Source organism: Vanacampus margaritifer, chromosome 3 (genome assembly GCF_051991255.1).
Source record: "Vanacampus margaritifer isolate UIUO_Vmar chromosome 3, RoL_Vmar_1.0, whole genome shotgun sequence".
Classification (NCBI taxonomy): domain Eukaryota; kingdom Metazoa; phylum Chordata; class Actinopteri; order Syngnathiformes; family Syngnathidae; genus Vanacampus; species Vanacampus margaritifer.
The window spans coordinates 22,369,791-22,396,497 of record NC_135434.1 but is presented as its reverse complement, the minus strand read 5'-3'; the positions used below and the strand labels follow the sequence as shown (position 1 = coordinate 22,396,497).

Genomic DNA, 26,707 nt, shown 5'->3' with positions numbered 1-26,707 from the left:
GTAGGCCTATAACGACAAGAAGAAAACAATGGGGTCCTTGTAAATTTAGCAGCAAGAGAGGGACGATAAAATTACATAAATTCTGGTATAATTTGAGCTATTGACCCCAAAATTACTGAACAGTAGGTCCTGAAACCACATTTAATGCGTGTCAGCAGTCAAACATTTAGGTATTCAAACAATAATTAGTAAAAGTGATGTGTCCACGTGGTTTGCCTCAGGCACAATTTACCCCCAGGTGGCGCGTGCCCTCAGATATAAATAACAGCGTCCTTAGATTTGCATTACGATAGTCCCTGTTATCTCCTGGCATTAGCATCCGCAATACACACCCATTAGTGTTACGTGTGGGCTAATTGCTCTTAGTGACAAAAAGGGCACTTTCCCCGGGTGTAAATACGCACACATAGAGATACTAAAACGTGCACGTGTCCAAGGTAAACGTGGCAAAACAATTAATTGTATAGGCCTACTTCGAGTTAGCATCATAAACTTCCACATTTTCGGGCAGAATAAACCCCCCAAAACATAAATACAATAGCATGCGTTACTCAAGTGAATGTCGGCCCAAGCTAAAACATGGTTAACAACTTCACACATGATGCTTAAGAGAAATTACATTTACCTGACGTGAACACATTTCTGGGCGGAATAAACACAAAAAGCATAAATATCATGCTTACGTGAATGTAGGCCCAGGCTAAAACATGGTTAACAAATTCACGTGAATGCATAAGAGAAATAGCATTTACCTGACGTGAATGACAGCGTAATTGACATGATGGAAATTTCACTTCGGCTCTCCGTGGTTAAAATACAAAAGAAAAGGGTAAAAATAGCCAGACAGAAGAAGGAGAAGTTAAACTAATTGCCGAGATGAAAACATGCGTGCAAACGCTCGTGAAAACTTGGAAATAATCGACACCTAGGTGGCAATCGAAGGGGGGGAAACTTAGGAGACTAATAAACAACCAGGAGGAGGTGGGGTGTGGGGGGAGATAGGGGGGGGGGGGCGAGAGAGGTCATCTTTAGTAGGGTTGAAGTCATCAGTAAATTATGGGCTGGACCTCTGCCAGATGAGGGAGGATGCGATGTGATCGCCGTCATGTCAGTCAGTTGTGTGCGTGCGTGCGTGCGTGCGTGCGTGTGTGTGTGTGCGCGCGTGTGTGTGTGTGTGTGCGTGCGTGTGCGTGTGTGTGTTTTCTTCAAATATACAAACTGGCTACTTCCCCACATTTAATAGCTATTAGGAAAACCTCTCAATGTGATGCTGCTCAAGCACATAATAAATTCCATATTATAAAATGGCCAACACGTATAAACACCTCAAATTGAGGAGGTTCAGTAACATCTGATCATTTTAATTTTCAAGTAAAGAAACGTAAGAATACTCAATAAATTACTGACTTGTATTAGTTTGCTCGAGGTGCATCAAACCAAATACCACCTCAAAAATACATCCTTCTCCATTTAAGTTTACCTTAATGCCGAACATTAAAATACAGTAGCATGATAGGGCTTAAGTGTTTATCAAAAACGAGACCAAGGTTTTATTCCCAAGAGGTGTTTCATTAATTATATTAGCTTGGAACATTGTTAACTAATAGAGCATTGCACTTAAAGGTGCACTGTGAACTTTAAAATGTTAATGTTAAAGATCTTTCTACATTATACATGCTCCATTAATGCCCAGATGAGTACAAAGAGCCCTGACTTGTGTTTACCCCGAGGTGGCAGTCACGAGTAAAAAAGCAACTAACACCACGAAGCAGTGACGCACCATTAGATATGAAATGTTTGCGAATTTTCTTTCTTTTCTTTTTTGATAAAATATTAAATGCAGTGTGCTTAAATGTTCAATACTATACTAAACAAATATACTGTATTAGAAAAAAGTTGACATTACTATATTTATGCTCAGTTTAAACTTTTAAATTATTGATTCTTTAAAAATCATTATACTGGTTCTTAAAGAGCAACCAAATCTTTGTTTCTTTTTTTTTTGCTGATAAACTACTGTGTCTACTAGTGCTGTCTACATGACCTGCTCCTTATGTTGACATTTTAATGCATTTTTGTTGAACTCTTGAATTTAGGGAAGAAGAAAAAACCCTGTGTGGCGCCATCTTCAGGTTAAACACTGGGATAAAGACAATCTGGCTCACGCAAGAAGGCACACATACAAACATGGTCACCCAGGTGGGGAAACGAACCCACGTCAACCTGCAACGTCGGCAAGTGACGGTACCACTCCGCCACCTGGATAGTTTTTTTATTCTCCTTCAGGCTGATGTAGTTGTTCTGCCACCTGCTGGCTCAGTCTCGCACATGCCTTTTTGCACGCCTCCTTAGCAAGTCGGAGTTGGAATTTTGCGTTTGCGAACATCTTTAAGGTTAGTGATTTATTAGAATAGCATTTTGTAAATTTATTTGTGGCGGCCGTGGTTCAGGGTGTAGAGATGCTTGTTGAGTAACCAATAGGTCGGCTGTTCGCTCTCCCCAAGTCAAGTGTCGTTGTGTCATTGGGCAAGGCACTTCACTTTGTATGTTAAAAAACAGAACAATGTCAGACTGTTTACCCATCTCTTAAAAATTGCTTTAAATGGGAATCCAACCCACCAAATTTCTTTACAAAATGTTACATGTGGCCCCACTTGTCTAAACACAGCATTCTGATTAGTATTGTGTTTGTGGAATATGAGTAAAGCAGCAAAATCCACCCAATTTAAACGATCTCATTTTGTCACCTTAGCCTACCTGATGACCAATGATGGCCCAGCTTGCGAGCGTCACATGACCTAACTCAGAAAACCAGTGAGCCGGGATGGGTCGTTACCTGAGCAACTGAGATGTAATTTTCAGTCGACAGTATGTGGCAAAATGGCCGCGACTTGAGATGGATAAAAATGGGTGGATTTTGCACCTTTATTCATATTCTACAAACGCAATATTAATCAGAATACCGTGTTCGTAAATGTGGGGCGGCATAAAACATATTGTAAGGATAATTTGTGGATTGACTTCCCCTTTAAAAAGTATAGCCATTGTTATAATTATCTTATTTGTGAACAGGAGTAATTATTGCCTGTCACATTAAGATCATGTGTTATTTTTGGAAAGGCAACATGCATGTCCAATAATATCATTAAATTACATAAACTATTAACTCATTCACTGCCATTGACGAATATAAACGTCAAAATTCATTTGAACTATTTCTATCACTTTTGTTAACAAGAGTATGAAAACCTAGAATTTTTTCTGAACAGATATAAAATTTGTGATTAATCATGAGTGAAGTCATGTGATTAATTATGATTACAAATTGTAATCGGCTGACACTCCTAGTTTTTAAATAATCTTTTCTTTAAAAAAAAAAAAAGTTTTTTAAAAAAATAACAAAAAAATAATTACAAATATTTAAAAGAAAAAGAAAAAAGAAAGGATTATTAAAAATTAGGGGCGTCAGGCAATTAAATTTTTTAATTGTAATTAATCGCATGACTTCACTAGTTAACTCACTATTAATCACAAATTATATATCTGTTTTAAACGTACAAAAAAATTAATCGCCTGTTGCTCCTAATATTTAATATTCTTTTTGTTTTGTTTTTTAATGAATTTATGGCAGTGAATAAGTTAAAAGCCATGTGTTTTGGGGGTCCAAATTCAGACATAATGATGGCAAGAAATGCAACAAGTAGTGGTACGTCAACACAAATCTTTATGACCACACCTTTTGTGACACAGACAAAAAGCAGACCAAAATGTGAGCCGTCTTATTCATTGGAAGTACAGTAAATAGTCCATCCCACCACAGAACAGTTGTTGTTTTTCCACATTTCAAACGCAGCAACCACAAGCTGCTTAAAGCACAGGAACAGAGTATGATGGCGGACTACTGGTTTCAGCTCAATTACCATGGTAACAGTGAGGCGTTATTACAGTGTAAAACATAAATGAGTAGACCCCTTTAAAAAGCTGCTGTGAATCCATTGCTAAGTGAAGATGATTGGATTTTTTTAAATCTCACATTTAGCTTTTGCTAAACTATCATTATTATGGACAGTTTTTTTGCAAGGGGAAATCTAACTTGCACTCCAACACATACTTTGTGATGAACACCACTCGAAGAACCAGATCACACACATTAAGGAATGCAAGGAGAGATGGCAGAGTCAATGAGGCATGTGAACGGTACTGCTACACTTGAGCTGCAGGTTACGTATGGTGTCTTGCTTACGGGCACCTTGACATCAGCCAGCAAGCACACGAGCATCTCACCGACTTGTTGCCATTTTGTATTTTTATTTTTACATTTTTGACTGCAGTGAACTCAAATCCGTGACCCTGTGGCTATTTATTATATTTTTTAAAGAGCCTTTTGTTGAAAGCATGTCATTGAAAATACGCGCTTTCAAAGGAGACAAGATTTTTCAACAAATATCTAGGTCTACTCATTTAGGTTGAGCACTTTTTTTGTTTACAGGACAATAAACATTTGTATTTTGGTCGTTTGGGTAAAATAAATGTATAACTTCCTCTTTCTGTTTTGACGGGAGGAAAAATATTGTATACATGACCAAATAATTGTGTCTACTGTCAGATTAACTTATTGAAAAGTGGTGACATTATGCTGAAAGTGTACAGGTGCCTGCATCCATCTCTGAGAATAAACAAAGCAAATGTATACTTTACAGTCTTGCAGAACACACCATGGTGTGAAAGTGGTCTAAAGGGGTCGCTAACACCACACCAACTCCATTCTCATGGAAAATTTTGCTCCAAACCAGCACAAGTCAAATTGCCCGACCATGGACATACATATTCCAATATATATGCTGACAACGACAAACAAAACTTCCAAAGCAAAGCACAGCACATAAAGTGAATTGGGAGGGGAGATAATTTAACAGTATAGCAAGACAGTAATATCCAGCCTATTATGGAAACAAATACGCTACACAATTAGTAATTGCATTAGTTATAAATTGTAGGGATCATTTCAAATGCTAAACTCCACTTTTATCTATATTTCACAGCACCCAAGACACCATTGCTCGGGTAGCTTGGATTGGCTTAAATGATCAATAAATATTCAGCCATTATTAAGATTAACGAATGAACAATACTGAGCTCTCTCTCTTGCTCTCTCTCAAAAAAAAAAAGTAGTATTTGTAAAGCTATCATGGATCGGCTTGTAGAGAAAAGGGGCTTAGGTTGTTTCACTGGGTTCAAGCCTTTGATGATTGTTGGTAAGTTGTTGCTACAACAAACCCACTAATTGTGGAGTTAAATCCTGAAACGTGCGTCCAACAAATCACATCACATCACATCAAATCCCTCCTCACAATTCCAAGGAGGTTTGGTCCATTTTGAGCAGAAGTGATGTTCTCATGTCCGGACCTGGAACTTGCCAGCCTTGGTCATGTACTTGATGCCTTTGAAAGGTTTATACTTCTCCCCATACATGTCCAAGCGGTTAACCTTCAGTCCTGTTCAAAGGATGGCATATGCTTTCATTAATTCATGAATACCACACGTCAATAGACACATCTTGCATTTTCTTGTTTGTTAATTTTACAGTATTTAACTGTATACAGCAATGCATTGTGGGTTGAAAAAATGTAGTGATTAGTGGTAAAATACTGTAAACATGGTTAGATTTTAGCGGAGAAGAAGCAAATAGCGGACCCTGTATTGTCACCGGAGCAACGACAAGAACAATATTTTAGCGAGAGGGAAGTCTGCATCGTCTTCACATCGCATTTCTCCGATAAACCGGCAACATTACAGCTAACATTCATTTATGCACTCGGCTGCACAGCGAGGATTGATTTTACAACAAGTGCGGCATGGTGGCTGACTAGTTAGCACATCCGCCTCCCAGTGCTCAGGGCGTGAGATCGAGTCCGGGCTTCGGCCTTACTGGGTGGGGTTTGCATGTTCTCCCCGTACCTGTGTGGGTTTTCTCCAGGCGCTCACGTCTCCTCCCACATTCCAAAGACATACATTAATTGAGCACTCTAAATTGTCCCTAGGTGTGAATGGTCGTTGCAATTGGCTGGCAGCCCGTTCAGGGTGTACCCCGCCTACTACTACCTAAAGCCAGCTGGGATAGGCTCCAGCGACCCTTTTGAGGAATAAGCGGTTAAGAAAATGGATGAATGGATTTTACAACGACATACTGTAATATGTATTTAATTACGTTTAATACATGAAACGGTTGTAAACTAGATTACAGTAAAAAAAATAATAATACAGTAAGTAACTAATTTATATACAGTAAATACCTGTAAAAAAAATACAGTAATGTACAGAGATTTTACAAAAATTAGCTAGCAACTTTTTTGCTAGTTATTTCCTGTAAATTCTACAGTCAATTTGTTACAGTGTGGCATGATTACAAATAAAATTTGCTAGGTTTTGGGTCTGGTTTAAAAAAATCCAGCTATTGACTTTCTGAACCGTTGATCCTAATTTAATAAATAAGAGTTTGCAGAGCAATTGTTTGTATTGAAAATAATGTAATGCTGCTGTAATAAATCCTACAGCCCATGTCTACAAATCATTTAAAATGAATAATGCCTTTGGCGCCATCTTATGGATGATGAGCAGCAGTACATTTACTGTTAGGCTTTGGAGGGTGTTCGCTCAGGAGGCTGTTATGATAAAGCATGCTTATTAGGTCTTAAGATGAAATGTTGTTAATTGCAAAGGGATGGACAACCTCACTGGTGTGTGTTTGTGTGTGCGTTAACCTGAGATGGCCATCTGTTGGATTTTTAACTGGATGTTGATAGTAGGGTTCTCATCAGGTTTGGAGGCCCCCGCCTGCAGACTCATGGTGCCTTTCAAGCTGGGAAGCTTCTGGGGGTTGATCTTGCCCACATCCCAAGTCAACAACTGACCAAAAACGCATACCCGGATGTTAGTGTAGCAACACAAACGGGAGCCATCAGTGACTGGAGATCTCAGGTATCCCTTTCCATATGAACGTACACTACATATTCGTGTGTTGTCCCTTACCTTTGTGACCGGGTCAAAGGTGTATGTTCCCTGGGAAGGGTTAAGATTGGCATTGAGAACCCCCCGAGGAAGTTGACTGCTGACTAGCACAGCCTCCACAGCCTTGCCCATGGTCTGCTTGGGGCCTAGCGTCAAGTCGAATCGGCCCTGGGAGCTTCCTTCACGGAAAGTAATGTTGTGCTTGACGTACACTGGAATTGCCACCAGGCTAAAGAGGCAAGAAGAAGAAGCCACTATTGTGATGTTTTCCAAGTCTATACTCGGTCATAATAATGACATTACAGGACGTCCTCAGTTTTATGATTGTGTTCTGTTCCTCAAAAATGTGCATGTGCGAGTAGCATAATAAGTCATTATTACAGTTAAATCTCTTTTAGGTCGTAAATACAAAAACAACCAAATAAAAAACAGTAAGCACAACAGTAACTGAGCATGCCGTCTTGTGCAAACTAGTTCATTGTGTGCCATTTGTAAAAGTGAAACCTTATATAAAGCAAACATCAAAAACTGAGAAGCCCTGCAACTAGCAACTAATAGCAACTCATTTGTGCAGAGAGTATCAAAAACCAACTTTTGAGAGCTGACGTGATATGAAAGTAGTCTGAAGTTTCCATCAGGAGGAATAAAGGAGAGGATCCGCTCAGCCTCCCACCGCTTGAATCGAACACACGGATGAAAACTGACATCATCCAGCAGTCGAGGATTCTGAGTCAGTGAGAAGGGAAGTTTGTTAGAATCATGTAGAAGGCTTTTTATACACCTACTTACTAACATCTCATTTCGGCTTATAGTCGGAAGATGCCAATTTAATGCCAATAGCCAAATCCATCCGTCTAATTCGTACATATCATGTGACAAATAAGGCTATGTTTAGATTTGCAGAACATATGAAACAACCTGTAGATGCTCAGATTGAATGCGTGCAACACACATGTAAACAAAAGTACAAACCCAATTCCAAAAAAAGTTGGGACACTATACAATTTGTGAATAAAAACTTAATGCAATTATGTAGAAGTGCCAAATTTTTATATTTTATTCAGAATAGAACATAGAAAACAGGTCAAAAGTTTAAACTGAGAAAATGCATCATTTTAAGGGAAAACTAGAACTGAGAAAATGTATCACTTTAAGGGAAAACTATGTTGATTTTAAATTCCATGGTGTCAACAAATATCCCAAAAGTTGTGACAAGGCCATTTTCACCACTGTGAGGCATCCCCTCTTTTTCTTACAGCAGTCTTCAAACGTCTGGGGATCGAGGAGACAAGTTTCTCAAGTTTAGAAATAGGAATGCTGTCCCATTCTTGTCTAACACGCGTCTCTCTAACTTTTCAACTGTCTTGGGCTTTCTTTGTTGCACCTTCCCCTTTATGATGCGCCAAATGTGCTCTAGAAGTGAAAGAAGTGGACTGCAGGCTGGCCATTTCAATACCAGGATCCTTTTCCTACGCAGCCATGATGTTGTAATTGGTGCTGCATGTGGTCTGGCATTATCGTGTTGAGAAATGCAAGATCTTCTCTGAAAGTGATGATGCATGTGTTTTCTCCAATCTGAATATACCTTTGTGCATTGACGATGCCTATTCCAGATGTGAAAGCTGCCCATGCCACACACACTCATGCAACCCTATACCATCACAGATGCAGGCTTATAAAGTGAGTGCTGATAACAACTTGGGTTGTCCTTGTCCTCTTTAGTCAGTATGATATAGCGCCACAGTTTTCCACAAAGAACTTGGAATCGTGATTCGTCTGATCACAAAACAGGTTTCCACTTTGCCACACTCCATTTTAAATGAGCCCTGGCCCAGAGAAACGCCTGCGCTTCTTGGTCTGCTTTAGAAATGGCTTCTTCTTTGTACTGTGGAGTTTCATCTGGCAACGGCGGCTGGCACGGTGGATTGTGTTCACCCACAATATTTTCTGGAAGTATTGCTGACCCCTTTTTGTGATTTCCCTTACAGTAAGCCTTCCTGTTTGCGGTGCAGTGCCGTTTAAGGGCCCGAAGATCATGGGCATCCAGTAGGATTTTTCGGCTTTGACCCTTACACACAGAGATTGTTCCAGATTCTCTGAATCTTTGGACTCTAGATGATGATTACTTCAACCTTTTTGCAAAATTTCGCTGGTAAACACCTTTCTGATATTTCTCCATTATCTTTCTGCGCAACATTGGAGGAATTGGTGATTCTCTACCCATCTTCGCTTCTGAGAGACACTTCCACTCCGAGAAGCTCTTTTTATACTCCAATCAAGTTGCCAATTGACCTCATTAGTGGTAACTGGTCTTCCAGCTGTTTTTTTTTTAAATAAGTGCAATTGACTTTTCCAGCCTCTTATTGCTACATGTCCTGTTTTTGAGATTTGTTTTTCTCAGTTTAAACTTTTGACCTGTCATCTATGTTGTATTCTGAACAAAATATTGAAATTTGGCATAATTAAATTCAGATTTATTCACAATTTGTATAGTGTCCCAACTTTTTGGAATTGGGTTTGTACATAAATAATACTGATATCGAATATGATGTAAGTTGGCCTGAGTTTTCATTCCCATTGATTTAAATGAGGGAAACCTTCACATTACTCCAATGGCCACCATATTTCATGATTGACACCCCTCTAATGTAGTATATTTTGACCATGTTTGTATTTGATTGCCAGCTTGTTTAAATGTCATGTTTTCGTGATATAAAAGAAAATTAAATTAAGACAAATCGCTTCAAAACTTGTATCCCTATTAATGACTTATAACCTATACAACCTCAGTAGCATGCAGTCAGGGTCTTCAAAGGCCTTCTCTGCAGGCTTAAACACTAAAAGCACCGACCGACATTTACACTCACATGAAATTGTATTAATTCATTTTAAACAGTCTTTTGTCTCCATATCATAGCGTGTCTTGGCTGTGCAGCTTCCAGTTGTTTGTGCTTTTTTTATGAGGAGGATGATGAAGATGATGATACTGTAGATCAAATTTTTTCACTTGTTCATTTTGCATCACATTTTAGATTCACCACTCATGCATTAGAGTGAAGTTGCAGATTTAGCTTTTTTTTCATCCTCAGATTGGATGATCAGAGCTGCTCGATTGGGATTTATAATTAGTGTACAGTACTGCAGGTTACTCAACAGAAGAGGACACGTTGGACATGATGAAAATTTTATTTTCAAGGTGGACTTTTCAAGTTAAAGTGGACTTTGTGAGGATAGGGCAGACAGCGCTGTCGAGTTGGCTGGCTTGTTTCCAACCCGGTTAAGGTCAACTTGTCATCTACTGTATGTGCAGGAGTGCCTCTGTATTTGCAACATAGTTCTGTTCTGGCTGCCAAGTAACCCAAATTTGTAGGCAAGTTAAACATCCCTTGGTGTGTCACTAGTATGAAGGTCATAACTACATCAGAAATGTATAAAGCACTTTATATACTTTACATTACAGTGTAGTCACTATACCTTAAATATAAAACAATCCAATGAAAACTGTAAGTAAGGAGGCAACTAAGGCTACGTTCACACTGCAGGGTGTGACACCCAATTCGGATTTTTTGTTCATTTCGATCTTTTTATGTACCGTTCACATTACAAAAACAAATGCGACATCTAATGTGAGCGCAACGCGCCCGTGATGTGACTCGGAAAAAGCACACGTCAAGTGACGTACACCCAAAACAACGACGTCACGTTGCAGTGAACACGGAAGTAAATATTGTCCTGACTCGCAACGTTTTACGGCCAGCCAAGCCACAGAGGTAAGCGACTTTTATGAGTGTCATATGTAAATTTAGCTGTGCCAACACACGCTACAGATTGGTGGACTGGTGGACTCGTTTCGCGGACGTGTTAGTCTTGTCTGCATACATTATGCAAATTCAGCTGTGCGAACGCCCGCGTTCCTGGTTGGTGGACTGTTTTCACGCTCACTCCTGGTTGGCTGCTATCCTCGGCTTCCTCGTGCGTCATTTTGAATATGCTGTTTACAAACAGCAACAGAAATCCGTACAATTCATTTGAAAAATAATATTATTTGATTAATCTTTTAATTTATCTTGCTAAGTTTTATATTCATAAATGTAAATGTGTAAAGTCGAAACCTATTTTTTTCCTGTTTTTGAAAGAGATGGATGTATATTTACAGTCCATCTCTACTTCCAAAAATAAGAAGGCTATCAAGACCTTAAATTTGTGTTCTTATTTTGGTGTTTTTAATATTTCTTAGTTTAAGACCCCTGGCATATTTTTTATTGTATGTATTTTTTCCTATACTGTTATTGTGAGATTGTTGTGTACTGTGATGATGTTTGTTTGCTTAATGTATACCATGTTTGGCTTTTATTTTCAATTTGTTAAATAAAGCATTTAAAAAAAAATTACAAAAAAAAAAGCTACAGAAATGTGTTAGACTTATTTTTTCATCTCATGTCGCCAGAGTAGCTGTTGGAAGTTGGAAGAGGTAGTTTGGGGGAAATGAGGGGACACTCCTCGACCTCCTCATTTCATTGAGAAGTCTACCAAAAATGAAGTTGCGTCATCGCCGTTCGTGATGAACCGTCAAATTGTCAGATTTATGCTTCATGTTTCAAGTGTGATTAAATTAAAGACAAATAAAAAATTAACACTGTTACCCAAAACAGCTTCGTATATATTCACAGACGTGTCAGTAGTCTCCCTTCCAAGCACTGTGTCCCGCCCGCGCAGAGCGCATATCAGGCTTTTGATGACGTATGAATCGGATGCGTGCGGATGAGCGTTGACAGTACAGAAGCAGCGCATACATATCCGATTTATATCCAAATACGAAAGAGGCCTAAGAGTGCCTTCTTGTGCCATGTAACAACATATTCTTATGCTGCTGTGCAAACTAGTTAAATGTGCGATTTGTAACCTTGTAAGCCAGTATCATACTAAACCAACGATTTAATGTGTACAGAGCACCACTATTTGCTGCTAGTAAATGTTAGCGTCAACACTGAATTACGTCACTCACGTCACTCATTGAATTAGTTTGAAACAACTTACCATAAACGACAGTGTGAGGTCAGGCATGCCGGTCAGCTTGACGCAGGCATCAATGACACCCTGGATTTCTGCTGTTATGGTGGAACCTGAGGGGGAAAAAACAAATTGTATTTCCTAACAAACAGGTTGCTTATAAGAGCCCTGAGTGGCTTCAGAGCTTTACCTGACTTATCAATGATAGCGTCTATCTCCTCCACCACGTCAAAATAGGCTTCGTTGTTGGTGTATTTGACGCCAGTGCGTCGCCATGGCACCACTGACAGCTGGCCAGTGGGGAGCTGTTCACCCACATTGGTGCTGCCTGGGAATTGATCAAATTAAACAAGATTAGTTTATGCCGTAACGCAGACTGGCTTATAGAGTAATTGCTGATTCACAGTTGCGTGCAACTTTGAGCCAGTTCAGAGCAGTGTTAATTTTGACAAGAAATTTAAATTTAGTTTTAGATATAGTCTTTTGACAAAAATTTATGAAAGTTTTAGTCATAATTTCGTAATTGAATTGTATTTTAGTTTTAATCCAATTTTAGTCGACGGAAGTAAAGGGCATTTTTAGTCGACTAAATTGTCAATTTAGTCGATTTTTTCCTTCAACATACATTTGAACTTTTATCCAGAAAATTATAACACCTATTTGTAAATGTAGTTTAACACGCAAGACACATTTAACAACTGTGTCTTTATTAATTGTTTCAATGAAACATGTTGACCTGGCAATAATATGCCATTTTATAACTTAGTTTTCACCCTTTTCTCCCACCCGCGTTTCATTCCTTCTGATTGGATTGTGTGAATTTTCGTCACTGTGTTGTTTTCATTTTAGTCATTGACGAAATTGTCAGTCACTTTTAGTTATCCTTATCGTCTCAATGAATGGCTTCTATTTTAGTTTTAGTTTGATTTTTGTCTGGAATTTTTTTTTTCGTCAACGAGATTATCACTGGTTCAGAGTCTTCAACATTTGTGTGTACTAACTACTACAAAAACATAAAACACAATGCTGTCTCCGGTGGTGTTAATTTAAAGCATCTGTGGAATAAATCTAACATTGGAAAGTTGCTAAATACTGTAATTTCAACTAGGCTTCTTTTTCCCCATCAATCAGTATACCTGGGAAACAAATTAATTAATTTAGAGCGATGTGTCTCTGTCTGCAGTGGAACCTGAAACGTGCCCAGTTTTATAACACAATTCCTTAGAGGGGAGCTTCTGACACTTTTTCCAGGGGTAAATAGCCACTGTTGGACATAATGATAACCCTCGTACCTGTGATGGTGTTGACCATTGTGCGGAGAATGGTGGGGGGCTTGATAAGCTCTTTGAGGATGTTGGACTCCGTGGCCAGGGGAAAACCGTTGTCCAACATCTCCTCCAGTAGTTCATAAACCACAACCACATTGTCCTTGATGGCAGCCTCTGTGCACACACCGAAATAGTCCTGTTAAAAACAACACACATGAATGGTTACAACTTTTGTCGAGTTGAACAAAAACAACAGAACTTCAGTAAGATAAATTCATCAAAGACAAGACATGAAGATAACCTGGAATGTATCGACGACTCTGTGCAGAAACTCAATGACAAAGAGTGGCGGCACCTCACTCTGTATAACCGCCACAAAGTATATCCGATGTCTGAGAACATTGATAAGGTAGTGGTGCGGGGTGGGGATCACAGGTGGGACGTTCTCCGGCTCACTGGCACGCTCCTGGGCCTCAAAGAAGTAGTCGCACACAGAGCGGCTCACCACACTCTTCCAGTGCTTCTCCAGGAAAATGTCTCCTGAGGAGTTGACCAGGAAGAGACTGTGGATCATTTTGACTGAAGGCTACAAAATGGAAGATAAAAAGCACAAAGGTTACATTAGAAGGTGTTGTTAAATCAGTTTAAAAGCTGACATATGTACACATACAAAATTAAAACTGACATAAAGATATCAAGGTGACAACCCCTTAATACTGTATAATTGCAATCCATGATGTGGAGTTTAAAAATATTAATTAAAAAAACAGTCAACTCCATTTGAAACAAAATTGTGTGCTGTGTTTAATATGATACAACACAGTGGTCTTGTCAATAGAGTCACATTTGTGTTGAATTGAAAGAGACAGGAATTCAATCATGAAAATGAAATACATTAAAACAAAAAAAGATATGTACTTTTGTATTTTTCAGACATAATGTAATAAGTCACACTTTTTCCCCCCTAGTTTGGCTGCTCCTGCGACTTATACTCAGGTGTGAATTTTATATATTAGAATTAGAGCTCAGACTGGCACCCGAAATCACTTTTAGCAGTTGACAAATACTTTTGGTACATTACAGCTGATAGCCATCTGTGGCAGTAATGCACCGAAAGTATTTGACAACTGCCAAAGGAAAGTAAAAAAAAAAGTACAAAGAAGAAGAACAAAAAATAATAATAAGAAGAAGAAGACTTTGCATACAGCTTCCTTACACCACAACAAGAATTTACAGCACCAAAAGGTGCAATAACCAACCAGGATTCCACCTTTGGCCATGTTGTGATGCAGGAATCTCGTTAAGGTAAAGAGTCACATGTGGCTCCAGAGCCGCATGTTGCAGACCCCTGATCTAGTGGAAGAGCATTTTACAGTATTTGTCCTGCCTGTCACGATACATCACTTGCCTATAAAGATGCACAAAGATACGTTATTTGTAGTAAATAAATCCACAATTTTTGGACCTAACAAAGTCAATTGGATGATTTGATCTCTCTTTGGTACACGGATGTCTCACAACACACAGGTTATTATCACAAACATAACATGTTATTGTTACTGAACTTAGAAACAATAGGGGAGAGAAGTGAAGTAACAAAATAATCATCATGGGGTCGTGCATTTCCTCACTTAACACTTTATGTGACAACACCATAATAAAAGCTGTCGCACATTCCTCCTTACGCCAACTTCATCGCTAGCTACTTGGTGTAAATCATGAAAATGACCCTACAGAAAAGGGAAACAAAGTTCCTAACAGACTGATCATTCTTCGGTTTCCACAAAAAAAACCTCCTACACCAACTCACATGACATTCTTTGCGGATAAAGGCAGTTCGTGCTCTGGTGCAGCCACCAAAAGTACACAGGACACATTTATTGTTTAGTTAGTATGCGTTAGGGCATCACGTTCACAAAAATTTAGAAATGGCAGAAAGTACACGCAACAGTTGACAAATGGACTAAAAACTAAAACAAGCTTTATTTTTGTGATTGCAGAGATAAAAATTGTCCTATAGATCCCCAATAGGTAACGTTTTGTGCTCACCTGATATCTAACCCTATACTAGTAACATTTATATATTATATATATATACACATATATATTTAACCCAATATTAGTATAATCATTTTAAATTGTATCTCGGGATTAAATTATAAAATTGAGTTGAGTGAGACCGTAGTGTTACACCCCTTTTATTCATTGATATTTGATTTGCGCTTGGGGAACGAACCGCCCGTAAGTACAATTAAAAGGCTTTCCTTTTTAAACGAAATGACGAAAAACATGTCGATTCTCAATGTTACATTGGTGAGACAGTTTAAACGCCTTCAGCCCCATCTGTAATAAAATTCATCAGTCCCCCTCCTCCTCAGTGTCTCATGACAAGATGGAAAAACGTCACCCAAAACGAAAACAAAAATTCAACAAAACAATTATTTCCCAGCAATCGGTATAAATATAAAATGCTGAAGATTCACAAAACACTTACCAGAGACTAATTTTTCGTCTCGGTCTCGAATTTCACTATTTTCTCATTGAAATGTGAAGCCGCTGTCGCTTCCGTTAGCAGGATCAGGCTCTGGTGACAGGAAGCGGAGAAAAACGGCCAACCACAACCTGTGAAAATATTCCAAAGCCCGCCTTTTCAACACAGTCATTGGACCAAGAGTACGGAAATTGTGTTCCAAGCACTTTGTGGTGATTGGGCGATAGGTAAGCAGCGCCTCAGGATGATTGGCCCAAATGAAAGCAGGGCTGACATTTTGTTTCTAGTGTTTTCATTTTGTGTCGTTCATTGAACAACTAGGAAAATTGGACCGCATTCTCAAAAACAATGACCAGCAAAGACATATTTTGAAAGTGTTGTATGACGTATCGCTCACGTGTTTCTATGTTTGTTTGTTTTTTAATTAAGCATTCCATATATACAGCTGTGTATTTTTATTTTTTTGTATATCTGGTTGAAATTTCTTGGGTCGCTTGATTTATAGGCATCAAGACGCCACTGCAGTTGTTTAGTATCCGAGTATGGATATAAAACAGTTTCCCAAAGTTCATGGAAAACAACTAATGACCGCGTGGTGTGAAACAAACATTCATTAGTAGTAAATCTTAAAGATGTAGTAGGAGAAATCTCACCTAAAAAATGTCAAGAGAAACATGAATGGCTCAACATAATTTATTTTCATTTTATGTTAAAATGTACAGAGTTCTTTGAAAGTACTTGCTAAGAAAGGGTGGGAGCGGATAAATGGAAATACATACAGGGACAGAGAAGAGAGTTGAGGCCGCTGAGTACAGCACAACACTGTACTCAGCCAAACACTCTAATTTATTTTTGCACTCTCTCTTAGCATACAACGAAACATGTACAATTCCAAAGGATACAAAAAGGGAAGCGATATAAACAGACAGAAATATACGGAGCTTATTTTTACATGCCTCTTTAATGTAAGGAAGTCATCCTATACACACACAAGTAAAAAAAAAAATGCCAAGTGACCTTTAGATATTTGTAGTCCTTTTGTTTAAAATAGCATTAATATACTACACAAAGATAGAAAAACTCTAGAGATGAGATGGAATGGAAAGGTTAAAGGCATCTTATAGTCACTAAAAGTGAGTAGAACTTTTTTTTAATCATTATTTTGAATTTCAATAGTAAGTATTACCCAAGAGGTGAGTGAAAAATATGTGGTGTTTTTGTCTTGAAACGGAAGTGAGAAAAAAATGACAGTACCAATATCAATGTCAGAATTTCTCTTTATATTATAGAAAAAAACGTGTTCTCTACACAGGTTCTTTTTAGTCAAAAAGAGTCAGCTTAGGTCATAATAGAAAGCTGCCCAGTCTGATAAAATTCAGAAAGAAAACAAAGTTCAGAACAGAACAATAGACACAAAAAGTATGCAATGTCAGGTCTGTAAGAAAACGAAAACGCCTCTTTTGACTTTGAATACTGGTACATGGAGCAACAAGGTGAACCGTTCCACCTGCGCCATTTAAACGCCATAACCAACAAAGCTCTGACCCTGCTTTCATACGAGTGTGCCTCTATGTGTGGGCCAAGCCATGCACTACACCAGGCCTTTAGGAACACCCTTTATAAGGGCTAACTGTCTACCGCAGTATCGCTAGCAAACACAGAAGTTGAGAGAAAATAAAATGCATATATAAAAAAATACAAGTTTAACAGAATACACATTTTTATAAGCAGACACCTCGACCTCTTTGGGTCTAACACTTGAGGGAAAGTCAGCTAATTGTTAACCAAATTTCCTTAAAGCAGCTCAATGGAAATCTTGCTGTTTGTTCTGAAATCTTTAACCGCAAAAAAACTGACAATGCACACCGACTGTCAGTGGAGTGTGGACAAGAAGAGCTGAAGGTGGTACATTCCTGTGCTAGTGAGCTTATGCAAGAACTAGCCAGTATGCGTCTATGCATGTGTTGCTTGATGATGGGAGGTATCACAATATTTACATCTTAACTTGTCAAAATGGCAGAAAACTGGAACATAATGCTACTACTGGATTTAAAAAAAGAAGAAGACATTGTTGTCTCCTCTGTATCTTTGCAGTGTTTTTGGTATGATGTCGTCCATCCAGGAAGACAGAAAAATGAATAAACATCTCGAACACAGGCGGTCCCCGCTGGCCAGGCTGGCCATGGAGATGTTGGGGTCTTTGTGAGGACCCAAGAGGGTGGGCCACCATTTCAGAATGCCACAAATATAAAGACTGAAGCATATTAAGAGGCCAGACTGCACACAGATATTCCAAAACAAACAACAAAAATAAAGTTCAACATTATGTTTAACAAAACAAGAATCCACCTACTATGTCTCTTTTTTAAGGTAAGGCTTCCTATGTCAAAAGATTGTGTGCATGGTTGAATAAAATCAGATAACTGTCTTTTGCATTTGCAATCCGACAAAGCAAGATCAGAATAAATCCTGTATTGTCCTTTTCTGTGCATCTTCCTTGCCATCCTCTTTCCCCTCTTGCTCATCAAGAGGAAACGTAGACATTTGGGTGAGTTTGCGTAGGCCTGACCTGGTCCATGTACACACCCTGCCTATCTTATGAGAAATGGATTAAGTGATTACACAGAAAAACAGGAAACTCCTGGTTTCCATTCACTTGCACTCTGGGTGCCTTCCACAGCACTGTAGAGTGTGAACGCGACTGATGCACATTTAAGGTACAGCAAGAATCAGCCTTGGACCCATGTCTTCATCTGCTCATGTAGGGTGACTGTTTCGGGACACCAGCATAGCTATGATGGGAGGGGCCTGTGTACATCATGTTCCCATGGTGATTTGGCTGCATAGGCTGCTGGGGGTAACCCTGCCCTCCCATCATGCCCATTTGCATTTGCATGGGATACTGAGCTGGTTGATTCATGTAAGGAGGATTACCATGGTAACCACTGTTCATCATTGGCTGGGTCATTCGGTAGCCAGCTGACATGGGATTGAGTGGTGTCATGTTCATGGAATTGTATGGTGCCGGCGTTGGCATGAGGTTTGGCATCATGCCGCGTTGAACAGCCAAGGTGCGAGGTGTGCCTTGCATGGACACAGCTCCGGAGCTGCGTCCATAGAGCTGCTGCTGGTGCGGGGCCGGGGCCAGCTGCTGAGTGGCTTTGGACCGAATGGAAATATGGCCTTTGACAGTCGCCATTTGGCCCTGCAGTCGCTGTGTGTGGGGCGGCGGACCCAGACTGATGTTGGTGGTGGGCATGTTGCATTGCAGCTGCAGGGAGCCCAAGTTCATGGAGCCAGAGCTGAGGTTAGGGGGTGGGGTCATTGTGGTCTGGCCCTGGGCGAGGGGTGCGTGGGCAGAGGGCGCCAGCCCTGGGTTAGAGAGTGAAACACTGGTGGCGTAAGAGGTGACGGAGGCTGAGTGAGAGTAGGGCATGGCATGTGGATCCATAATGGTGTTTGTAAGCTGCTGGAGTTTGGCCAGACTGAAGGTTGCGGAGGGTTGGGGGTACCCCCCTGTGCCAAAGTCCTGACCCATACGCTCATACAGGGTACGACCACCTCCCCCGCTCTCAGGAATCTCCATAATCATGGGAGTGGAGCCAAAGCCATTTCCCATGCTACACTGGGAGAGGGGCTGCTGCTGTTGCTGCTGCTGCTGAGGAGGGGGGGCTGTGGGTGGAGGCTGAGAGTTGGGGGTTTGCTGCTGCTGAGGAGGCTGTTGCGGAACCTTCTTCTGGGATGACTGTGCCTGTTGCTGATTGGTGCTAGGAGGCCTCTCAATCACACCACAGCTCTGGGGAGACTTGATGCCGCAGCTAGGGGTGTTGGATGGATGAGGAGGAGGTGGGGGTTGGGGGACAGAATTGCCAACATTACTGGCTCCGGGACCATTGTTGGGGACGGGTCCAGTTTGCTGGATGAGGCTGCAGCTTCCTAATCCGTGTTGTGTTCCTCCATTCCCTGTGGAAGATGTTAGACTGGGGGTTGGCACGAAGGAGCAGCTGTTGGACTGTGAGGAGGATGGAGTGGCCGAGCTGGACGAAGAGGTGGCGGATGATGAAGCGGAAGAAGCCCCTGCCACAGACATTCCACCTCCATTACCCCCGTTTCCTGTTCCATTGCTTCCTCCACCCATGGTCGAGTCATAGCTGCTGGGGTTATCATAGTTCTCTGTAGTGCTTTCGATACTTCCCAAGTCACTGAAGCCACTGTCAACCACCTGCTGCGAGTGGTCTGACACAGATGGGACATCCATCATAGGAGAAGTCTCCATGTTCTGCTGGGAGGGTGCCGACAGAGAACTGGGATGTTCTGGGGTGATTTGTGTGTACCCACCGCCACTTCCACCACCCGCTCCTGTGGGGCCAGGAGTCCCACCCCTTTGCCCTGCTGCTGTTGTGTCCATGATGGCCGAGGGCAACCCTGGACTGTTCACCGAACGCACAGACTGACTGGGCAGTGGGGGCATTGGAGGATTAGGCAAAGGGCTGCTATGTTGGGAGGCCCCGCAGTCCTCCACCAACGTCAGGGCCTCTTCCTCAGCATCCCCAGTGTGGCTGTAACTCTGTAGTGTCCGACAGGCTGCGAGTGTCTCTTCACAGTCCTGGTAAGCCCCGTGGTGAGGCTCAGTCTCCTCATCCTGTGCTTCCCCTTGTGTAAGAGACTGCACTGCCTGGACCGTCTCCAAGTCGAGTTCATTGGAGTGGTGATGTGGGTGATGTGAGTGATGGTGACCCAGCTCCTCTTTGAAGTCAGAGTGCTGATGAGGGTGGGAGTGGGTGTGTTGGGGTTCAATCAACAGTGCTACATCTTTGTCGTCCGTCTGTAAAGGCTGCAGCTCCATGGGCTCCGAGGGAACAGACATGGCCGTAACAGTTTCCACAGCCGCGGCGGCCGCAGCAGACTCCTCCTGCTCTCTGCGCCGCCTGTCCTCCTGCTGTGGATCAGCGGAGGAGGGCCGACACTTTGAGTCCTGCACCTGGTCTTCAGGCTCCTCCTCCTCCTCTTCTTCCTCCTCCTGTTTGCTGACATAGTCGCGGGCCACGCTGTTCTCCATGTCTAAAAAAGCCTCTCCGCCTTGTGGTTCTTCTTTGACTGGAGGAGAGCTTGCATGGGAAGCAGGCTCTTCCTCCTCATCGTCATCCTCCTCATTGTCAGACTCCTGACTTTTTCGTTTCTTACTGATGTTGCTGCTGCTGTTGCTCTTCTCCTCTAAGTGTCCATCACCTTCATCGTCTGCATCATGGTCCTCACTACGCCGGCTTCCTGAACCTGGCGTAGCTGCTGCTCGCCTCGACAAATTAAGATTACCATGGCCCTGGCTCTCAAATTCCTCTTCTTCCCTTTCGTCTTCCTCATCATTTTCTTCTCTTTCGCCAATATCAACATCCTGGGGGCGGAAATGTGGGGCCCGAAGAGGCCCTGGGTTGGATGAGGAAGAGGAAGCAGACAAAATGGGGCGGGACAGAGGACGGCTGGATTTGGTCCCCTCCCAAGTTCTTGCTGCTTCCTCATCCTCCTCTTCCTCTTCCTCCTCTTCTGCATCCTCAGGTTCAGAGTTGAGAGGTGGCCTTGGAGCAGGTGGGGGTGGTTGACGGAGGGTAGGGTTCCTGGGTGGTCTTCCTCTCCTTTTTGGTATCTTCTGCTCTACAGGAATGGGGAGAAAATCATCATCGTCAGAGTATTTTTCTTTGCTATCCAAGATGGGTCTTGAAACACGCTTGCTGTTTCGATCTGTTGAAAGCGGCTGAGGATCTTTGTCCAACTGCTGCTCCAACAGTCTTTGCCTCTCTGCTTCCTCTTGGGCACGCTGGAGATACCAACTGCGAGGCTTCCGTCCAGGTTTCATCTTGATTTTGGGAGGTGTAGGAGCTCCGCTTGCTTGGCTTTCTGCAGCAGCTCGCTGGTTGGCTCCACTTCCAGGTGGTCTTCCAGGTCCCCGTTTCTTCCAGTGCAGTGGTTTACGGCTCTTTCCCTTAGGCCAGCCTTTTTTCTTCTTGACTGGGACCTCAGGATTGGCAGCTTGATTTGCAGAGGGACCCGATGGCAACGCAGCCATAGGGTTCAGCATAGCGGTTAGCTCTAAAACGAAACAAAAAAAACAGGTGTGACATAAAGCAATATAGACACCAATGTATAAACACAGTTATCGGAGAGTCAACAAGGTCCCTTCCACCCACCATCGTCCTCTGAATCTGAGAGGTTGCAATGCCGGCCCCTTTTGGGAGCAGGGTCTGACAACCTAAGTGCAGAGCGGGCAGGTGCGTAGCGGTGCAAAGGGTGACCCAGGATTGTCTCCTCCTCCAGCCTCGGCATTGGCCTCTCCGAGTCAGAATCGACAAAGGGTTCGTCCAAAACTTCTGTGGTCTCAGAAATGGTCTCAGTCACCACGCTGCTGTGTGGGTGGCTGCGCTGGCGAAAGCGACGCTTTCTCAACGGCTTCTGGGAAAAGAAAGAAATTCAGCTTCAATTCTTAGAAGTTGATGCTTTATTCATAGTTTTATTTAAAATATTTATCATTGCTGTTATTGTCACAGTTATCACTTGAAATAAAGTAGCATTTTCTTTAGGGATGCACGATAATGCTATTTTCAACCGATACACTAAACCAATAATTTAGAAAGTGCCGATGTCAATAACCAATAAGTAAGCCAATAATTGTTTGCAAAATTAAGTTTCACGTCCTACTATAACTATAAAACATGTACAATAACATTGAAACATTGAGTAAAGCACTATGAAGCTGAATTTTATTAATATCTCTGCTTCAAAGATTACCAGTAACTCATTTTGAGTTTGCCAAAACAAAACAGTCATGTTTTAAAAATGCAACAAAAAAACTGCGAGAGTAACAATTTGGGGAGACAGTAAAGAAAGCCCACACTGTCAACCGCCATGTCGCCATTATGAATCTTCTGTGAACACGAGGTCACGTGCATTATGACGTCACAAATATGCGACACTAAAATAGGCGAGGGGAGTGGTTGAGGAGTTGGGCACAACTTGAGCCATAAACACAACAGATGGACCAATGTGGCATGCCTATTATTATCGACGGATTTCTTTATTATCTGGTTTATCTGTATGACATCAAATTGGTTGATAATTGCCGATAATTATCGGCCACCGATATCGTGCATCCCTAATTTTCTTTGTACCTTGCATTTGAGCCCCATGGCTGGCTTTGTGAGTATGGGTGGAGAGCAAGCCCTGCTTTCCTCATCATCATCATCATCATCATCATCATCATCTTCATCGTCGTCATCCTCTTCTTCTTCTTCTTCTTCTTCTTCACTACTATCACTGAAGCAACTCTTCCTGACGGGAAGAGATTCATTTAGCCTGAAAACCACAGGAAGTTGTGCCAGGCCCTCACTCTGCTCCTCCATCTGTCTTTGTTTGGGACCTCTCTTTTTCCTGGGAGGGCGCCCTCTTCGGGTGGGAGTTATGGTGGGGTGCCGGGCCATGTCTACTGTGCGAAAGCTTGTGGATTCCACTTTTCTCTCTAGTGAGAATAAGGAGGGGGTGCTTGTCGCAGAGCCAATTTTATCTCCATCTGTCCTTTCATCATCTTCACCCTCCTCCTCCATTGGGCATACCTTAGGTGACCGCCCAACTCGTTGGCTATCCTTAACACCTTTACCCCAAGGCCAGTTTTTGGGTGGGCGACCCCGGGGTCTGCGTTCGCCATTTGCTGGCAGATGTGGACGTGCTGGCTGTGGGGCAGGTGGACAACGAACAGGAGGGGATGTTGGAGAACTTTGGCTGACAGGAAAGCCCAGGAAGCCCTTTCTCTCTTCTTCCTCCTCCTCTTCTTCCTCCTCATCCTCCTCTTCTTCTTCCTGCTTCTTTGCTTGACGCATGTGCCAAGACATCGATGGTAACTTGTGACTTGGCTTGATCTATTTTTAAACAAGAAGCAACACATATCAAGGCTGTTTCTCTAAGAATGCATGTCAATTGTGTGGTAACCTGTTAAAAGCTTCTTACCTCCTTGCGATCATCTACCGTTGGTTCTTGATCGTCCTCTTCATCTTCATCAGCATCAGAAACCACGGTATTAGTTACAATCACAGGAGTCCAGCGGAGACACTCTGGGTCAACCTCGAGCTGTCGTGGTCGGGTCTTGAGACGAGCCATATGGTTATCTATCAGCTTCTCTCGTCGCACCAGGACCATCCTGACAAGGCATACATCATTACAATCCTGCATTCATGTTCATTGTTAAGTAAATGACAGTCCAGCATAGGGGTGGAACGTTTTTTGAAATCCAGTGTGGTGGTGTTTAGAACGTGAATGGAGATGACTACGGTTGCGTACTTAGAGCATGAGCTGAGCTCATTCACACGTCATGTAGAGAGAGTAATAACACAAGAGATAATCATTACTCTATTCATAATAAAGATTTAATAATGTAATCTTATTATTATAATAGTATAATTGCAATTTGATCTGAGAGTTGTTTTCCAACCTGTGGAGCCAAGGAACTTATTTTGCATAAGAATAACCCATCCATCCATTTTCTTAACCGCTTGTCCTCACAATGGTCGCGGGGGGCGCTGGAGCCTATCCCAGCTGGCTTCGGGCAGTAGGCGGGGTACACCCTGAACTGGTTGCCAGCCAATCGACAAACAAACAAACATCCACACTCACAATCACACCTGTGGAAAATTTGGAGTGTTCAATTAACCTGCCATGCATGTCTTTGGAATGTGGGAGGAAACCGGAGTACCCGGAGAAAAAAATGTACTTTGTGTGAAATCTGGTCTTGTATAGTTGAACACAAAGCTGATTTATTTGCAGGTAACCATAACCATAACTACCAACCTGTGTGTATCCATCCGTCTGTTGCCATTCATACAACAGATGGATACACACAGGTTGGTTTCACCTTTTGCCATCCAATTGGACAGTTATTTGTTATGCCTGCAACTATATGCCACTGACATAAATAGAATAATAATTTAAATGATAATACAATAATAATAATAATATTAAGTAGCTGTGAATAATATACACTTTCACTTTTAACTCCAAGACATACCGTATTTTCACGACTATAAGGCGCACTTTAAAGTCTTAAATTTTCTCAAAAATCGACGGTGCGCCTAATAGTGAGGTGTGCCTTGTGTGTTCGGCAAATGAACGCGGAGCTTGTTATCATTCCGGGAGACTGGCGAACACAGCTTTAGCAAGACTGGGAGACAGCACCGTGCAAGTTATGCCACATTTGTCAATGGATCGTAAATGCTTGGGCGAACGCAAAAGCCGGCATAATTTCCGAGGACACGACAACAAGACTGACTCTGACAATGAGATGGAGCCCGACGTGTTTGATGGAGAAGTTGCCCTGTTGTTTGTTTCGGATACAGAAGATCATAAGGACTTTGAGGGATTTGAAAATGTAAGCTGTGCTTAATAATGATTAAGTATGTACGTATTTGAGGATTAGGATTGATCAAAATCAACGTGAGTACATTGTTATATACTTCAAGTACAACTGAACTCACTGTTTACATTGTTACTTCAATAAAGTACAACCCAACTCAGTTTTGCTCCACTCCTTGCCTTTTTAAAAACATGCGCTAGCGTATGTTTTAGCATAATAGCATTCTACCATATGTTTTGAGCTAGCGTATGTTTAACCGTGCCTGCGCCCAATAGTGCGGAGCCTCCGCCTTATGTGCGTTAAATACAGAAATAGCACCTGTAACTGTGACTGCGCCTTATAATGCGATGCGCCTTTTAGGCATGAAAATACGGTAACTGATTTTTATAAAACTGCATACCTAACTGAACCGAAAACTGTGGGCATAAAACTGAATCGTTCCACCTCTACTCCAGTACTCCTCGACTCTGGAATCTTCCAATCTGATTTTTGTAGTAAGTACACACCCCTTTTTAACCCATCGATATTTTTCTGAAATACTGGATTTCATTATTTCTGTAAAGTTGTAAATTGTATTGCGAGCACAGTAAAAACTTTTTTTTTCATAGACGTCAGCCATTTTCTCTAATAATAATATGTAAACGTTTATTATATTTAACTTATTTTGGGTAGAAATTGAGACTGCCTCACATTTTGAAAAAGAGTTTTGTGGGCTAATCTGATGAGGCTACAACATGCAGTGTGTGAGATTCTGTGCTCTAACCCGTCTCCTCGTTGCTCAAGCATGTTGAGGCTGTGCAGGGTTGTGGTGATATCCTGCGGGCAAATCCCGGTCAGTTTGCTGAGATGTCTTATTGTGATCTGCCGTTCACGGATCCTATGGAGGCACTCTAGGACCTCACTCCGCCAATAGGCCATGTAGGACAGCCGACCGAGGTCTGAGAGAGGCTTCTCTGGTGATCCAGGTTGGCCCTCACGTTTAGATAGCAAGTAGCCTGCAAGGAGGCAACACATGTCAAAATACATGGTGAATTAGAAGAAGAGAATTGCTTTCATAATTTAGACACAGTAGCTAGTAGAGACGTAATGATAATGGCAATATCTTGATATCCCGATATTAAAACTGCCACAATATTATCATCGTTATGTCACGATATTAAAAGCGGCACCTCTGTTAAAAAAGTCAGGTTGATTTCCATTTGTGCAGTTCTAGCTCTCTCTGGTGGCTATTTTTTTTAGTGCAGTTTAATTTTCAGAAAGGATGTTTTGGCTCTTCTATGTTTAAAATCCACGCTAATGGTCAGATGAAGGGGAACGAGTCAATAAAACTCAATCTGTGCATGCATTAGCAAATAAGTACCTCAATATTAAGTGTTATTAGAGATTGTAGATTGTTTATATGCATTGCTGTTATGTACAAAAGCACAATATTGTGGTGTTTTTTTTTTTATATGAGCTTTTTTGTTTCAACAGCATTGTGACTTTTTTTTTTTTTTAATAAATATCGCCAAGCTCCCCACAATATCGTGATAATTATCT

The 26,707-nt window shown here is 41.5% G+C and overlaps 2 protein-coding genes across 5 annotated transcripts in view; both read right to left on the bottom strand.

Moving 5' to 3' along the window:
* Positions 1-3,701: 3,701 nt before the first annotated feature.
* ap3m2 (adaptor related protein complex 3 subunit mu 2) lies at positions 3,702-15,887 on the bottom strand. Its single transcript, XM_077562419.1, has 9 exons — positions 15,781-15,887; positions 13,588-13,872; positions 13,311-13,482; positions 12,209-12,346; positions 12,046-12,131; positions 7,601-7,734; positions 7,030-7,237; positions 6,762-6,906; positions 3,702-5,495 (listed from the first exon to the last, which is right to left on the bottom strand). The coding sequence occupies exons 2-9, from the start codon at positions 13,858-13,860 to the stop codon at positions 5,395-5,397; spliced, it is 1,257 nt and encodes a 418-aa protein (XP_077418545.1). The 5' UTR covers positions 13,861-13,872; positions 15,781-15,887; the 3' UTR covers positions 3,702-5,394.
* A 568-nt stretch (positions 15,888-16,455) lies between these two features.
* The window catches only part of kat6a (K(lysine) acetyltransferase 6A), a 38,847-nt gene continuing 28,595 nt past the window's right edge, over positions 16,456-26,707 (bottom strand). For 3 of the 4 annotated variants that reach the window (XM_077560495.1, XM_077560498.1, XM_077560499.1), the window contains 5 exons: positions 25,932-26,163; positions 23,770-23,959; positions 22,938-23,681; positions 21,960-22,221; positions 16,456-21,861 (listed from right to left, as the gene is read on the bottom strand). In XM_077560495.1, coding sequence (XP_077416621.1) covers positions 18,527-21,861; positions 21,960-22,221; positions 22,938-23,681; positions 23,770-23,959; positions 25,932-26,163 — 4,763 coding nt within the window. In that variant the 3' untranslated portion in view covers positions 16,456-18,526. The remainder of the gene's footprint in view (positions 21,862-21,959; positions 22,222-22,937; positions 23,682-23,769; positions 23,960-25,931; positions 26,164-26,707) is intronic. The other variant, XM_077560497.1, reaches the window with a different exon arrangement.